We start from the raw sequence: 16,643 nt of genomic DNA on the forward strand, positions 1-16,643 counted from the left end.
GCGTATTTATCGTTTGGTCTATAAATGTTTATTTCCAATTTATGGCCGCATCCGATAATGAGTAAAAATGTTAATAACCTTTATCAAAAGGCGATATCTTGTGCTATATTTGTTAGAAAAATTTTCTTTTTATATTGCTTGTAATCAAATCTTGATATCCTTTACGTTGCTTGGCGTTCTGATTATGTACCTTATATGTATATATATACATATGCATATAATATATATGAAGGGACATATGTAGAAGCAGTACTAGACGTCTGCCTTGTTGTTGGGTGTTGAGATCGGTATCAAATATGTATTTGTTGTTGTATTTTATAGAATATTATTATTATTATCATTAGATATAATTTTTGATGTTTATTGTGCCGATGAGGCCAATAGTAATTTACCAAACTGCTTTACCATCGTTATAGTTTGGATATAAATATTTTAAATTATAATCGTAATAAAACAATGAAAGTGTAAAACAGCTTATTGTAATTGTATTTTTTCAAAGTTTATTTTTATTGAGATTAGGTAAATAATTGTTTTCAAAGTCTACGTAATTAAAATTATAGTTTTCCACAGGATATATATTCTCGGAGTTCATGCCTTAGAATGGTGTTATATGAGAAACAATTTGAAGTGATTAAGAAATTTTAGTGTACTACATCGCTTCTTCTTCTTTGAAAAAGTCGCACGAAAGGAAGTCGCTTTGTCTCAAACCTCGTTTGGTATCGAACGGCTAAGAGAGATCCTTTCCGACTCTGACGGCGCTTTTGCTCGACGTAAGTCTACACAGTCGTATTAGTTTTGCGGGGATACCAAATTCAGACATAGCGGCATAAAGGCAGCTCCTTTTCGTGCTGCTTTGATATCGACGAAGAGGTGGTGGTTTTTTAAGGTTTGGTGCAAGGTGAATATCTTGTCAGTTGTTGATTTTCCAGGCTTAAAATCGCACTGATAAGATCCAATCAATTTGTTGTTTGTTGATTTGCTTTAATCTTTCAGACAAAACGCTCGATACAACCTTATATGCGATATACATACATGTATAAACCGGTTAAAAACCGCTCACTACTAGTTGGAATAATATATATACATATATAGAAGGTTTTAGATAGTTTTTAATTTTCTTTTCTATCATCTGGGCAACAGATGTTAAAAAACAAAATATTTTCCGTTAAGAAAATAACGGGTGATCTAAGTACAGGCACTTTTTTCAGTAGCATTTTTTTGACATATTACGCGTGAGTCTTACGAGACTTTCGCCTGTACAACGTTTGCAAACCGTTCAACTTTATTACGAAAATTCACGTTCTCTAAAAAATGTGTTTCGAGCACTTCGCTCAATTATTGATCAACATAAACGGCTTACTGAGCGTACTTCTCGCAACACCATCACCCATCTTGAGACCCAGCATTCATTTTTGGATAATATACGTTCTAATAGACCACGTCCAGCTGAAAATGTAGCAGCCGTAGCTGAGAGTGTACTTGAAGAGCGTCTTTCGCAGCAACTTGAATTGACCTGTGGAACAACTTGACGCATTTTACGTCGAGATCTTAAATTGAAAGTTTTACAGCTTGTGCAACAACTTAAGCCGCTCGACCTTTCTAAGCGACATCGCTTCGCTTTATGGGCTCTTGAAAAGTTCCAAGAAGATCCGACGGTGAGAACGTACGCGTCAATTGCGACCGTTATCGCGCTAGTGAGCTCCATGTTTACACGTCTATAACTGTTAAACGCAATATCCAAACCATATGTCAAGACTTTTCAAGGAAACGGAAGGGAGATATTTGACAACCTAATATGATTTCCTTCACAGAAATTTCGATCGTGCAGTACAAAAAATCATGGGCGGCATTTCTTAAAAATTTTCTTACTAAATCTTTATTATTAATATTAACATTTACTTAAAATATATAACGTTCATAGGAACTCGGCCATTCCATAATATATGAATAAGATGGGAATGTCGCAAGAAACTTCTTAGTTTCTGCATCGCGTTCGTGTTCAAAGCTAATATAATGTCCGGAAATGCCTAACTGCATTAAGGGTTCGTCAAATTCACTATTCTCCTTCTGCAATATGACAAATGTCTTTAATGTTTATATTTTTAATAAAATAAAATACGCTTACTTTCAAATCAATGTAAAATGTGAGTGGTGTACTAATTTTGCCATATGAGAAGTACACGTGGAAAGGTGGCTCGTTTAGCAACATGTCGGCCAAGAAGGACCAATCACTCACTGTCACCTTTTCAAGTGGTTGCACAAAAATGCTCATATGCGAGGGTCCTTCAAGTTCGAATTCGAAACGTATAGTCTCTGTGGTAGTGTTGATACTTTTTCTAAGAAGTGTCAGTTGGGGAACTCCGGGCAATTGAAGGGGCACTTCACGTGGTAGAAAACTGGCTTGTCGACGCGATTTCGTTGTGCGATGGTTGAATATGGGCATGCCACACATCATATATTTATCACAATCATCGCTAATGTTATACAGATCTTCCAGATCAACGTATGCTGAGTAAGAGTATAAAGAAATCATATTATGTATTTGGAAAGTAGTATTAAATTAATATAGAATAATGAATATTATATGCTATAGTATTTTTGAAAGAAATGAACATATGCAATATTTCAGATTGATATCTCATAAATTTAGGGGATAGTTCGTGTCTGTACAGACGGAAAGACTAAGCGGCTCTTATCATTTAAATATACTATAGTATATATGTATATATAGTGTCTCCAACGTTAGTTGTTGTACCTAATCCTCGTTAGGCTGGTAAGGATTATCTAAGTTGTCGTCGACGTCATCGAACAGAACGCCCACGAAACGTGCTGTTTCCGCTGGGTCGGACCAAAGGGAAAGGGGTGTCGGATGAGTGGGGTTGGAGGAGGATTCAAACAGGTGGCCAGTGTCATGCGGAGACTCATTGCATGCAGGACATATATTTGATATGTCGGGGTCTATTCTGGATAAGTAGGATGCGCAAGGGGCACTCTCATTTCTCGCGGCAACTCGATCTCCTGGTCTGCAATGGGTGGTGGTTTGACTCCAAGTAAGCCATTCACTGAAAGGAAGTTGGTGAAGGTGTTGATGGCTCCACTGTGAAATGCTTGTCGAAAGTTAGTTGCGATCAAAGTCTGCTCGGCGTATTGTTCGACGTCGTCAGCGCAGTTGAGAAATGACCTCTTGATGTTCCTAGGAGGCGGTTCATTATGCTCCTTAACTGGGAGCATATGCACCTCACTATGCAGGTGTTCGATAAGAGGCATCAAGAGGCATCGAGTCCTAGTCCGGAGAATAGTATTTTGACAAATCTGGAGTTTCTTCGTCTGCGTTTCACTCATATTGGTGCGGCGTAGTTAAGGGTCGGCAGGCCGATTGTACTGTAAGTTGTCCACAACGTTTCTTTGTCTTTTCCCGCATGTGCTGCCGGCTAGCGACTTAAGGATTTTGTTGCGACTCTGTACTTTGGCGATAGTCGCGGTCATATAAGGAGCGAAGGAGCATAGACTGTCAAAAGTCACAACTAAAATTTTAGGGTAATTGACAGTCGGAATCTTTACGCCATCGACTGCAATATTAAGGTCAAGTCTGTACTCCTTCGTCCAGTTTGTAAATATAGTCGCTGTGGATTTAGAGGGGAAGAGTGTTAAGTTCCGTGCAGAGAGAAAGTGCGAAAGGTTGGAGAGATAGCCGTTTACCTGTGAACACATGCCATCGATTTCATTGCCCAACGTGCAATCATCAGCGTACATTATGATAAAAACTCCTTCTGGCGGCTATGGGAGTTTTGTGAATTAGTAGTAAAGCAATAGCGTGAAGAGGACACCACCCTGCGAAACCGCTTGTATAATTCTTCTCAGTTTTGTTTTTTACCTCGAAATAGTACGGATGATTGACGACCGCTCAGGTACTTATGGTCCACCTCTTCAGTCCCGGAGGGTGCGTAGTTTTTTCGATGTCCTGCAGTAGCGTTGTGTGACTGACTGTGTCAAAGGCTTTTGACAAGTCCAACGCTACGAGGATCGTTCTCTAACAGGATTGGCTCTGGTTAAGACCACGAACTATCTGGGCGTATATGACTAAGTGCTGTGGGGGTACTGTGCACTTTTCGGAAGCCATGCTGGTGGTTTGCTAGGTTCAGGTGGGTGAAGGTCGGGAGTAGCAAGACCTCAAGTGTCTTCAATATTTGGAAGAGGAGAGCTTTCGGACGATAGGACTGCCCTTGGCGGGTTTCCCAGATTTTAGTAGTGGGATCACTCTTCCGACTTTCCACACATCGGGTATTTGAAGAGTGATCAGCGACAGGTTGAGGACCTTGGTGAAGTAACTTACTGACGTCGAGCCTAGATGCTTTAGCGTCAGCATTTTGGTTCCATCAGGCCCTATGGATTTGAACGTTTTCGCCTTATGAATGACACTCTGAACCTCCTCATCAGTGTGCCGTCTTTTGGCATTTTGCAGAGCCGTCGAGTAACACATCATTTGGTTTTGTCTATCCAAGGCTGCAGTGTAAATTGCTGGCTAAAATTGCTCGCGCACTGCTTCGGGTTCGAAGAGGCATGGCCGTTAAATTGAATTTTAACTCGGTCATCATATCTCTTCGGATTAAACAAAGCCTTGACAGTAGTCGAAAGCTAACTCACACCGGTGGAGAGATTAAAGGACTTTAAGTGCTCTATCCATTTCGATCGTTTGTATTGGTTTACCATTTACCGAATCTCCAAATTGAGATCCCTTATTCGGGGATCACAGGGATCGGCATGGCCTCCACCTCGGTCTCCAACGTTTCATTCTATGTATTAAAAGGAGTATAATTAAACTTTTATAAATCTACTTACGTGCAAAAGGAAGTTGTTTCCGTCTATCTTGGAAATCAAACAGATAACCAGATTCGTTGCGACTAACCGTGCCATCGTATTCATAGAACACACGTCGCACTTCCTGAATTAAAAATAAAATCAATTATTTATCCACGCGGGGGTTGAATGGTTATATGTGCTTATAGGAACTTACTTGTAAATTGACTCGCTGTACGTTGGTTGCTGGCCGATAGGGGAATCCGATCTGTGTCATTGCAGTCAAGGCTATAACAAGTGTAACAGCCGGCAGAATAAGGAAAACCAACTTCGGACGATTGAAAATATTGAGTAGCGGAATCTGAAATACATTAAATGAAAAACTTAATAAGAATATACAATAAAGGACAATAAAAGTTGTAGAAACTCACCAAATAGCCCATAGATAACATAGTACCCAAAATAGTAAGGATAGCAATATATAAATCCGGATTACTTGAGCTACCAAATCGACCCATCATTGGCATTGTAGAGATCAACTGTGCATGAAACAGATAGGTGAAGTAGAGGAAGGGTATAATTTGACATAACATGACGAAGATTGACCAGTAGTAGGCTGTGTGCGAGATTTATACGAGGAGGAATGTGTAAAGTCTAAATGGAAATTGTTAATCAACCGAGTTACCTCGTTTATGCAGCGTTGTCACCATGTTTATGACCAAGGATATGGCATGGAAAAGTAGTGGAATCATTAAGAAGTACGAGCTGCGTATGCTCGAATAAGTTAGAAGAATACAAAGAATAGACAAGATCAATGTGTGCGCGTGATCGACCATTTGAAGGCGATACGGTTGTGATACTTTATCCTTTAGGAGAAAAGGAAAGAGGAAAATGTACTGTACATAGAACTAATTACATAATTTCTTCACTCACATTACGACTTATGCTCAAATATAGCAGTGTGGGCGCACTCAAGCCCATGAGCGTAGGACAGATGTATAGACCAAAAACAAGCCATTTGCTGGTGAACCATGTCATCGAACGATCAGCGCTATCGAACATCGTCGCCATAAGTAGCGGCAATGCGATGGCCAAAATCCAACCAATCAAATGTAGTACGAATATGAGTGAGAATAGACGCAAAGTATAGCCGATGGAAACGAAAGAATCAGCTGCCATCAGGTACATAGAGATGCATGTGAGCAGTATAGCGCCCACAGAGACGCAGGTATTGAGAATTTTCCCAGTAGATTCGGTATAGGAGACGACGAAATAACCGAAGAAGTCGTAGAAAACCATGTGACCCTCGGCGTGACGCTGAGTGTGGTAAGGAAAATCATATAATGTATACATGTTTTTTGGTTGATTTTATTATTTTTCTTTACTCACAGAAGGATCCTTTAATATTGAGCTATTGGTAAAAGTACGCACCAAGCCCAGTATGTTATCGCCAGTAGTTTGCAGTGTTCCACGTGGCACAAGGCTGACGCCATCAAATTTCGTATGATACACATAACCGTTATATGAGTGTGCCATGTCGAGTCCTATTTGAATTCGCATAAAAAAATCCATAAGATTTATATCAACGTCTTTTCATTATGCTTGGCTGTACTTACCTGGTACATTACCGTAATCGCGAAAGTTTCTGAAATCCGTGTCCGAAGGTATTAAACCGGATTGGAATATTTCCTCGGCGAATGTGGACGCGAATGAGCGCTTAACACTTTTACGGTAAATCTGTGGATAAGTAAATCAATTAGAATATGTCCCTAGAATTATTTGGAATTATTCAAAGATCTTTAAAAACCGAAATTTCCCATTAATTCTATTATAAAATAAAATTTCATATTAATTATTATATTTGACTTTTTAGTTGATCACACTTGCAAAGTTCAAACACATTTGTAAAGCTCTTCCTTGGAAAGCTTTGGTAAGTTTTCTGCTTTTCCTTGAAAGTCTCTAAAAGCTCAAATTACTTTGGAAAGCTTTCAGCTTAATATTCTTCTGAAGCATAACCTTGGAAAACTTTTTATATGGCTTGTCACTCTTTAAAACTTTTGAAGTTCAGTCCTGGTAGATCTCAACTTCATGTTAACTATTTATCTTTTTATTCTTTGGCACTACAATTGTGGGTCGGTCTGAGCCGAGAACGCAAAATTTCGCCAGTTCCCAGTCTATATGTATATTTCGAGGTTTCGTCAGAATGGTCCCTAGGTATTTGGTCCTCCCGTTGTCCACCCATAGGTTTGGAATTGAAGGAGCGTACGGTTGTGTACGGCATGCCTTAATCAGCTCATTCGTTTAATTAGTATGCGCTTTACTATATTCATGTCGACGTAGAGATGATACATTTCGTGGTTCCGTTTTCTTCGGTCCTCATCGCTCACATGGACAGCTCCAAAGGCTTTCGGAGATCAGTTCCCTCTGCTTTATCATCTCGTTACAGGGTTTGTCCAGAAAGTAATAGGACTGATTCCACCGCGACTGTACTTCGGAGCGTGCGCGCACCGACTGGATTCGGTAGAGGGATTTCCTAGCTAACAAATGAGCGGTTGGTCAGTTGTCTCCGAGCACCTGGAGAGTAGGGACAAACATTTTCGTGCGACGTGCTTCTGTGAGTGGTGCAAGCCGAAAATGCAGTGTTCGTTAGAGCAGAGATACGCGATTAAATTCTGTGTGAAACTCAGTAAATCTGCGACAGAGACGTTTGAATAACGTAATCACAGGTGACGAGTCATGAATCTTTGAGGATGATTGCTTCCACAAAAAAGGGAAGAATGAGCAAATCCAAAGTGAAAACGATGCTCATTGTCTTTTGTGACATCACGATGAATTTGTTCTTCCTGTACAAACCATCAACGGCAAGTTTTACATGGAAGTCCTCAAGAGACTCAAACGAAGAGTCGTAGAGAATATATGGTAGAAAGTAATACATATCTACATAAGTACACGCTAACGCCCGGTCTCACAGTCCGATAAAAATCTGTTAACCGTTATATATAGATTAAGTATTTCTATCAACAAATCATATGGGCAATTAAGCCGGTGGGCAACTAACGGTACTAACGTTTATATGATTTAAATATCTATATATGAATGATGGTAAATAAGTGTGTGCTTATCTAATCATAAACAGTATTATATCGGCTTTTATCGAAAGTTGTAAGCGGTGCGTACTTCTTTATCGTTTGCGAAAACCATAAAGTGCTCAATTAATTTATGAAGTAAGTGTGCCATTAAAAATGCAAAATCGCTTAGGTGCTCTTGGGAATACGAATTCTGTATTTGATTGTCCAAACAATGCTCAGCAATAATTACGGTGCTGATATAAGATAAAAGCTGTGCTAACCCCACGCAAACTCGCCGACTCATATAAGAGTTGGTGCTTACTCATAACTGTATGTATGCGAACCGATGTATTTTGCGGTACTATTTGTTGTTGAGATAAGATTTTCCACGGTAAGTGCTCGTGCCTCAATCTTATCGGCGTGGACAGATAGTTGGATATAACTCGAAGATAACAGAATTTTTTGTTAAGAAGTTCAAATAAAATCATAAAATTGTTTATCTATCTATTGCGCCGAGTGCAGCCTAGGCAAATATATACTCATCTTAAGGAAGAAACTTTGAGATTTGCGTCATAAGTTCAAGGTTAGAGCTAGTTTTGTGTATAATTTTTTCTTTTCTTTTTTTCGGTGCTTTATAGCGCCTACAAATCGTTATCATTGTAATAGTTTCTATAGTGACTTACGTCCATTAACCACGGGTGATTTGGTCCGGTTTGAAAGAGAACCTCACGATTTCCGCTACCCGCTGAATCCAAATTAATAAGAGCCCTGTGAATTTTCGTAAATTAATTCGTAATCTTTCGTAATCCTTCAATCGTAAACTTACTTGCAATTCTGGGCCCACTTGTGTTGCGTTATGAAGCCATGTGAAGCCTGCAGAGGATTCTCTTCGGCACCATTAAATAGAAATATGATGGGATGCTGAAAGGGTGTACGCGTAGTGGCGATTACGCGTAATGTCTCGAGCATTATGACAACCATAGCACCATCATCACCGGATCCTGTCAAGTTTATTGATGCAATTAGAAAAGGTTTCTCTATCCTACAAACAAATTCTCACTCTCTTTGGCGCTCTCTTATACACTTACCTGGACTGCCGGGTTTCGAATCGAAATGACTATTAATCAGTAGATACGATTCGCTCGTGCTTGCTTTCGTTCTGAAACGTACAACAACATTTTGTACACCCTGATACATATTCACCATAGTCCAGTGTATATATGCACCCGAAACGACTTGCACATCTATTTCCATTTCGAAGAGATCGGTGTGCATAACATCTCTTATAGCTTCCAATTGTTCCAGTAGCAATTCTACTGTATGGTTTTCATTTGCATGACTTCCCACCACTTTCGGTCCGATTCTATCGAAATTGATAAGTATACGTTCAGCACGTTCCGCTATAAAGCTGTTGGGATGGGAACTTTCATTTGTAATGGTAAGTCCAGTGGGTAGCGAGAAGAAAACTGGTATAACAACAGCAAATATAAGCACAAGCCAGAAGATCATAAAGGCTGGCGCTAAGTACCATGGCACCTTCGAGGTTGGTTTTTTGTGATAAGTCATTTCCTTCTCTTCATCTGGTGCAACCTGGAAAAAATTAAGTGGTTGTCATTCCTGGTTCTAAATGAATATTAGTACTTAAGTATTCTATAGCTGTAACTCTCATAGTAACAGTAATTAAAGGCCCAACTATCGGATATAAATGTAATTTTAGGACTTGAAAAGACCGCTTTCTGTACGTTATATTTTTGCAAAACCAGTTATCATTACTTAGAAGAAGAAAACCTCTAAAGCGTGTATTTAATAGGATTTTTTATAAAACTACTACCTTCGGCCGATTACTAAAGTTTTTTCCATAATAAAATTGGATTCCGTATTGAATGTGCATTGTGTCCCTTACGTTTACTAGTATTTGGGTAAATGCTTCTCGATTTGATAATGCTGCTGAGGAAGTGATTTGGAAGAGTTTTCTAGATTGACTTTTCTATCAATATATTTCTCAGACGTTTGCAAGTACTTTAATACGAATCTTTATTATTGTCTTCATATAGGCTTCTGGGTATGTCAACTCTTGAACCAATTATAAGCCTCGGCTGGGATATTCTTCAGTCCTTCAGAGCCTTCAGGAGCGCCATTCGCTAGATATTTGTATAGTCTCAAATATATATAGTCGAAAGAGTCCTTTCGTATTTCTAATCAAACTTCAACTTATTTTTTTCTTATATTTATAATGAGCTTTAGTTAACTAAATATGTATCATTTTGATCGACCACTTTTTGTCATTTTTCCGCTAGAGACATTATTGCATGAGTGTAAAAATTTTCTGGATTCTCAGCGAAAAATTGCCACCAGTAATTTTCACAGGCTTCTCTTGAAGCCAACTTTACTCCAATAAGGGAGTTCTGCATTGATCGAAACAAATGGTAGTCCGAAGCCCTTTCTGTTGATCAGTTCTGGCCATTTTTGTTGATAGTAAAATGTAGAATTAATCGTTCGACAAGGCTGTAGCAGCTCATAGTGGATAATTCCTTTCCAATCCCGCCAAACACTCAGCATAACTTTTCGAAACGTCTTTACGATCATTTGTTGAGCTTCACCACGCTTGTACCATGATCTTCTTCGCACATTATTGTCATATTTGATCCAATTTTAGTCTCCTGTTACCTTTCGCTTCAGAAATGGTTCGATTTTATTTCGTTTCATCGAATTTTTCTACGATAGATCGACCAGAGCGAGGTGCATCTTTCACATCGAAATTGCCAGAAGGGAAGCCAGCGAACCATTGTTGTGCTACATAAGCTGATACAGCATCGTTTCCGTAAACTTTCATTTTTATACGAAAAATTCAAAATATAGCGAATTTCTTCATTATTTTCACCGTAACCTTTCTTCAACTTCCCCGAATAAAATTTTTTTTTAAGCTTAAAATCTCACTTTTCCAATACTTTATGGTATGACACAATTTGATTGGTTGCACTGGAGATATACGACTGCAACGACATCTATTGACAAAATAAAAAAAACTTTTTCGATTCAGTCCGAGTTAAATTTGATCAGAAGGTATATGAGGCCAATATTGCGTACTACTCCTTGATAACTTCCCGAAAAATTTATTGCACAGAAGTCCTGTATTATGAAAGGCTTTAGTCATGGTTAATGACAGATATCAAAAGCGCTGTTATAATAACTCCGTCGTGTAGTACTTGTCGTGTATTACCTGGCAGGAATTTTTGTTAGTCTCGTTCAACAACGAACTGAAAATAGTTCATTATTTTTGTCACGTCCTTAGAGTGCTCAATGTCACATCGTAGAAACACTTAGTGTTACCGATTTATTCTTTACTAAGTACCGAACTCAAATACCCTTTCCTTTTTACCGATCTTTTGCAATATTAAATCACTTTAATCAATTAAAAAAAAGGTTGTCCTTTTAAGCTTCTTTACTCACTTTCTTCACTTCTTCCTCTGACATTTTGCTATTCACTTTCCCTAATGACGATTTGTTCCCGATGGTTAGAGACTAATTTTTGATATGTAAGTGCAGACTGAAATCAGGCTGATATTTAAACAAATCTTCGCTACGCATTAGAATGCAAGGCTGGTGATTTTGTTTCACTAAAGAAAGAAAATCAAAAAGGTTAACGGAGTTTTAGATATAAAAATGATAAGCAAGCGTGTTATATTTATCATACGCTAGCTAAATTGCTGGGTACTTTTGCACTACATATATGGAGCTATATGCTTCGATCTACGTGACAAATACCGCACAATATTTCTGTTGTTTAGCTTGGTGCTTAATGAGCTTTATGGTGTCTTTCCGGATTTGTTACATAAAAATTCTCAAAGAATTTTATGGGCCAGACTAAGCTTGGATACTCAATATATTTTTGACAGTTTCTTGTATACAAATTTAAAGTTAAAATAATGAAAATATAGAAGAGTTTGCAAAAATTTTTCTTAAAAAAATTATTGAGCTTATAGTTTCAAACCTTAAATTTAATAGCATGAACTTTGAAATTTCTTAAGAGATACCTTTTAAAGAAAAAACAACTTTAACTTCGGTAACTCTGAAGCTGTAATTGCCTTCACAAATACAAAGGTGCCTTACAAAAACTTGATTTCGCTCTTTCTGTTTGTATGGCAGTTATATGATGTAGTAATCCGATTGCCGTAGACTATTTTGTTCATAAAGTAAAATTTAATAAAATATTTTTAGAAAATTAAGAATTTATTTAGACACATCTTTTTGCCTTTTCCGTTCTCTATACTAAATTTTCACCTTGCACTTCGCGTATTTATCGTTTGGTCTATAAATGTTTATTTCCAATTTATGGCCGCATCCGATAAAGGGTAAATACGTTAATAACCTTTATCAAACGGCGCTATAGTATGCTTGATTTGTTAGAAAAATTTTCTTTTTATTTTTCTTGTAATCAAATCTTGATATCCTTTACGTTGCTTGGCGTTCTGATTATGTACTGTATATACATATACATTTATGTATATGCAGGTATGTAGAATCAGTACTGTACTTAGCATCGCTTTATCAATCAAATCAATATTGACTTGACGTCTGCCTTGTTGTTAGGTGTTGAGATCGACATCATATATGTATTTGTTGTTGTATTTTATAAAATTTTATTGTTAATTCTTATTTTTAGTTATCATTTCTGATGTTTATTGTGTCGATGAAACGTATAGTAATTTATCAAACTGCCTTGTAAAGTTAAGAAGCAACACTGTTGTACTTGTTGCTAACTGCCATTGTTATAGTTTGGATATAAATAGGTTAAAGTATACTCCTGATAAAGCAATGAAAGTGTGAGCAAAGAATTGTTGTATTTGTGTTTTTTTGATATGTAGACAATATTCGAAAGAAATAATCTTCAAAAAAAATATATATATATGTCAAAGAATGTTCTTAGTTTATTCTTTATGCACGGTAATAAAAAGAAGTCATTCATTTTTTTTTGACCGAAATGAATTTTTTAAGTTACTGTAAATGTCCAAAAAAACGCTGGTACGTCCAAACATACTGAGTAAAGGTAACATAAAAAAAATCAGAATTTAGATTAAAATTGTCAGTTGCCAGATTGCAATGCTAGGGTTGGCAAATCACGAAAAATAAAAGGCAACCAACGTAGGGTATTCGCTGATGCTCGCATCACTATCTAAGTCGCTCGAAGATCAATCATTTTAGAATTAAAAAAATGAATACAGTTTAAGAATAAATATCAGGGTTAAGGCAGTTTTATATACTAAAGACAATAATACTATAAAACTTGAAGAAAATGAAGTGGATTTCTCTTTCCTTACTCTTAGAATAAATGATCAAAGTTAAGCTTTATTTTGGACTCTGTAGCGGCATGGTCTCTTAATAAGGTGCCGAAAAGCTATAATTTGTTATTTCTATTGACTCTACTATACATATTCATTTGTACGAAATTAATGTTGTGAACAGCTTATTACTGCACTTTTCCGTTATAAAAGTTCCTCAGTTGCTTTGATCATATTTCTGATTGATCTTGTCTCTTGAACTGCTTAATGATTTTTGGTCAAGAAGAGTTCACTGCAATCCATATATGTAATCGGTAGAAGCCGACATTTCTTCTACAAAAATCTCGCATTGGGCGATTGCTTGACAAAGGACAACTGCTTTCAGAGTTGCATAATATCTAATATCAATCTAATTAGTTATAAACTTAATTTTATACCCACAAGACCTTCGTTAAAGCTTGGTATTAAGCAGATAATTATTATTTATAAAACAGTTATACTAATATAAGTGTATAATAAATATTAAGTACGTAAAACAAATAAAAAAGAAATATGGAAAAACTATTGAAATAAATAAAATAACCAAATAGTTCAAGATTTGCCGCTGCGTATGAGTAACTTTTTTGAAACTTTTAATAAATATATTATTTTTTTTTATCATATTAACTGTATATTAACGGAAGTGCTGCCTTTGTCAACTAAATATATTTGTTACAAAGCAACAACAACATTTTACATCTTCCTCTCATAAAGTTCTTCGTATAAAAGCCTTTCTGTCAACTATATGCAAGTAACACACCATAGCGTATGAGTGATCTGAACGAATAAATAACTTCCAGTTAAGGAAAAATGAAGTAAACCGTAGTTAACGACTATGCTGTGAGCCAGTCTGTACTCTAAGGCAATTTTTCGATTTACTAACTCAAGATTTTTGTGTGAGATTATGGAAAAGGGACTATTTTCTAATTTCGATGAGCGCCTAGGAATGTATACTGTCTCGTAAAATGGTTAAGAAAAAAATTGAATTAAATGCGATTATGCTTGCTGCTTCTATATCTTAAGGCGATCTATGACGCTATTGGTAATAGTAGTCTCTTGTTTCTCAAGTCTATCCGTGGCTGCGGAAGATGTGCCAAGTCGGCGAAAATACATTGTGACAATAAAGCACTCGAAAATTAAATTCCTTGGGTAAATGGTATTTCAAAAATGGACTTTTCTAAGTTTGTAGGACTGTCCTTAATCACCATGCCAAATATGAGCGCGATCTGTCCACCAGTTTGTTAACTGCAGAAGCTTAAATCGGTACACCTCAGTAGTGTGTTGCGATTTTTACAATGGATAAAAATATCGAACAAAGAATTTGTCCAAATTTTGTATTTCTAACCAAATTTCGTGTGCGACATCTCACGCGAATTCCGTTCGAATGATTTTGGTGGAAATTTTTGGTCTGAAACGCGTTTTTGCTCGATTCATCCCGATAAAGCGGATTTTTTTCCGAAAAAGAGTAACGTAAACAGGTCTCTTTGGATATGTTTGATCTTGCGAATCCCGATCCCACATTAGAGGAAAGCATTATAACTGCCGCTGAGGCATGGGCTTATGAGTTTGGCATGCAAACAATCAACAATCATCGGAATGACGGGAAAAAGCGAGCCGAAGCCAAAAAAAAACTACGCAAAGCCGCACAAAAATCAATATGATGCCCATTGGTTTATTCGATATTCATGGTTCGGTGTATCGTGAATGTATTCCGCAGGAACAGATTGTTAATAAGAAGTTCTATTTGAAAACATCCGTCGAAAATGGTCGGAATTGTAGAAGAACAATTCATGGATTTTACCCGATGATAATGTACCATCGCATCGAGCCAATATTGTGACCGTATTTAAAGCCAAAGCATTGAATAACATTGATCAACTACCGAGTTCACCAGATTTTTTCTTGTTGCTCAAACTGAAATTGCCGCTCCGTGAAACCCACTTTCAGTCGATTCCAAAAAGTGCTTATGAAAAGTGTTTCGAGGATTGGACTGGCATAAGTGTATTACATCTGGTGGGGATTACTTTGAAGGCGTCAAAATAAATATTGATGAATAATTAAATGTTTTGCGTTTTATTTACAATTTCCGGGTACTTTTTTGTCACAATTTATAATATACATATGTATGTGTATTTATGTAGGTTAGTTTTACGACTGTGTCAAAATGTTCAACGCTTATTTTACAACCAGACATAAAAACTATATTCCAGCGGTCCACGCACTCCTCTTGTATTGAAGCCAAACGTATTTATGATAATTACACTATGGATATCCAAAGTACATACTTGGATATCGTTGTTTTCTCTGAAATATGTTTACGAACAATTTATAGTATACATATATTGAAATTTATAGTGCGTTATAAATCAAATTAAATTATTGTAATTATACGCTGATAACTTGTTTAAAATTTGGTGTGAAGTTTGTAACACCCAAAAGGAAAAGAGGGAAATTCTGAAGATATTTGGCCAATATAAAGACAATACTGTGTATACACCGACACTTTTTCTTCATTAATTGAAATTGTCGACATCGGACTGCTATAGCCTATAGCTATCATATGAACTGTTCGATGAAAATCAAGTCCTTGTATGGAAAACTTTTTCATTTGTTGAGATATCATCACAAAATTTTGCTCGGATTAATTTCCAAAAGAACACTAAAAAAAAGAACACTAAAGAAATCGTTCAGATTGGACTACTATAGCATATATGTAGCTGTCATACGAACTGACCGATCAAAAGCAATTCCTTGTATGGAAAACTCTTTTATTTGACAAGATACCTTCACGAAATTCGGCAGGAATCACTATCCAAGATTATGCTGCAATATCCACAAAAATTGTTCAGATAGGATAACTATAGCATATATCGGTTATACAAACTGACAGTTCAAAATAAAGATAAAAACCGTCATAAAAGATCGCGAGCAGTTTATGCTTCATATTAAGCTATGTATACAAATATATTTGCTATAAGAAATACACTTGTGAAGGGTATTATAGCTTAAGTTAGCCCTTTACTAGTTAGTTTTGCTTAGCTTTTATTGCTTTTATTGCTTTTGTTACTATTTTTCACTTTCATTCCACACTATTTACAAAACACCTAATTGACACTCTAATTGTTTATCACCTCAGTTAGTTATTCATTTCCAAAAACACCAGATACATATGAAAACACGAAATTTTATTTTATACGGCCCAATAAATGTATCAATATCATATAAATTATATAACTTTTCATTTGTACCCGCCTGTTTACCTTATTTTGGAAAAAATGCCGAAAATGCGCGTAGTTTGCATGAACGAAAAAATCACGTAGGCCGTCACGACTCAACTGATGCTGCCACCAATGTCGCAGTGTTTTGAGAGTTAACATTTTGCACCAACAAACCAAAAAAACTCAGCTTTAAGCACACACAAACATGAACTAGCGCATAGAGATCAAGCGAAAGAGGTGGA

The 16,643-nt window shown here is 36.8% G+C and overlaps 1 protein-coding gene across 2 annotated transcripts; it reads right to left on the reverse strand.

The window, feature by feature from the left end:
• Positions 1 to 1,854: 1,854 nt before the first annotated feature.
• On the reverse strand, positions 1,855 to 16,643 carry LOC120772529 (endoplasmic reticulum metallopeptidase 1-like). Of its 2 annotated transcripts, none has more exons than XM_040101197.1 (13): positions 16,444 to 16,643; positions 8,954 to 9,455; positions 8,692 to 8,866; positions 8,549 to 8,633; positions 6,414 to 6,534; positions 6,187 to 6,341; positions 5,731 to 6,114; positions 5,483 to 5,663; positions 5,229 to 5,413; positions 5,015 to 5,158; positions 4,840 to 4,942; positions 2,126 to 2,508; positions 1,855 to 2,067 (listed from the first exon to the last, which is right to left on the reverse strand). In XM_040101197.1, the coding sequence occupies exons 1-13, from the start codon at positions 16,558 to 16,560 to the stop codon at positions 1,900 to 1,902; spliced, it is 2,703 nt and encodes a 900-aa protein (XP_039957131.1). In that variant the 5' UTR covers positions 16,561 to 16,643; the 3' UTR covers positions 1,855 to 1,899. The 2 variants fall into 2 exon arrangements, with proteins under 2 accessions (XP_039957131.1, XP_039957132.1); XM_040101198.1 differs by lacking the exon at positions 16,444 to 16,643 and adding an exon at positions 11,316 to 11,397 and having other exon boundaries at positions 1,856 to 2,067.

Source organism: Bactrocera tryoni, chromosome 3 (assembly GCF_016617805.1).
Source record: "Bactrocera tryoni isolate S06 chromosome 3, CSIRO_BtryS06_freeze2, whole genome shotgun sequence".
Taxonomy (NCBI): Eukaryota; Metazoa; Arthropoda; class Insecta; order Diptera; family Tephritidae; genus Bactrocera; species Bactrocera tryoni.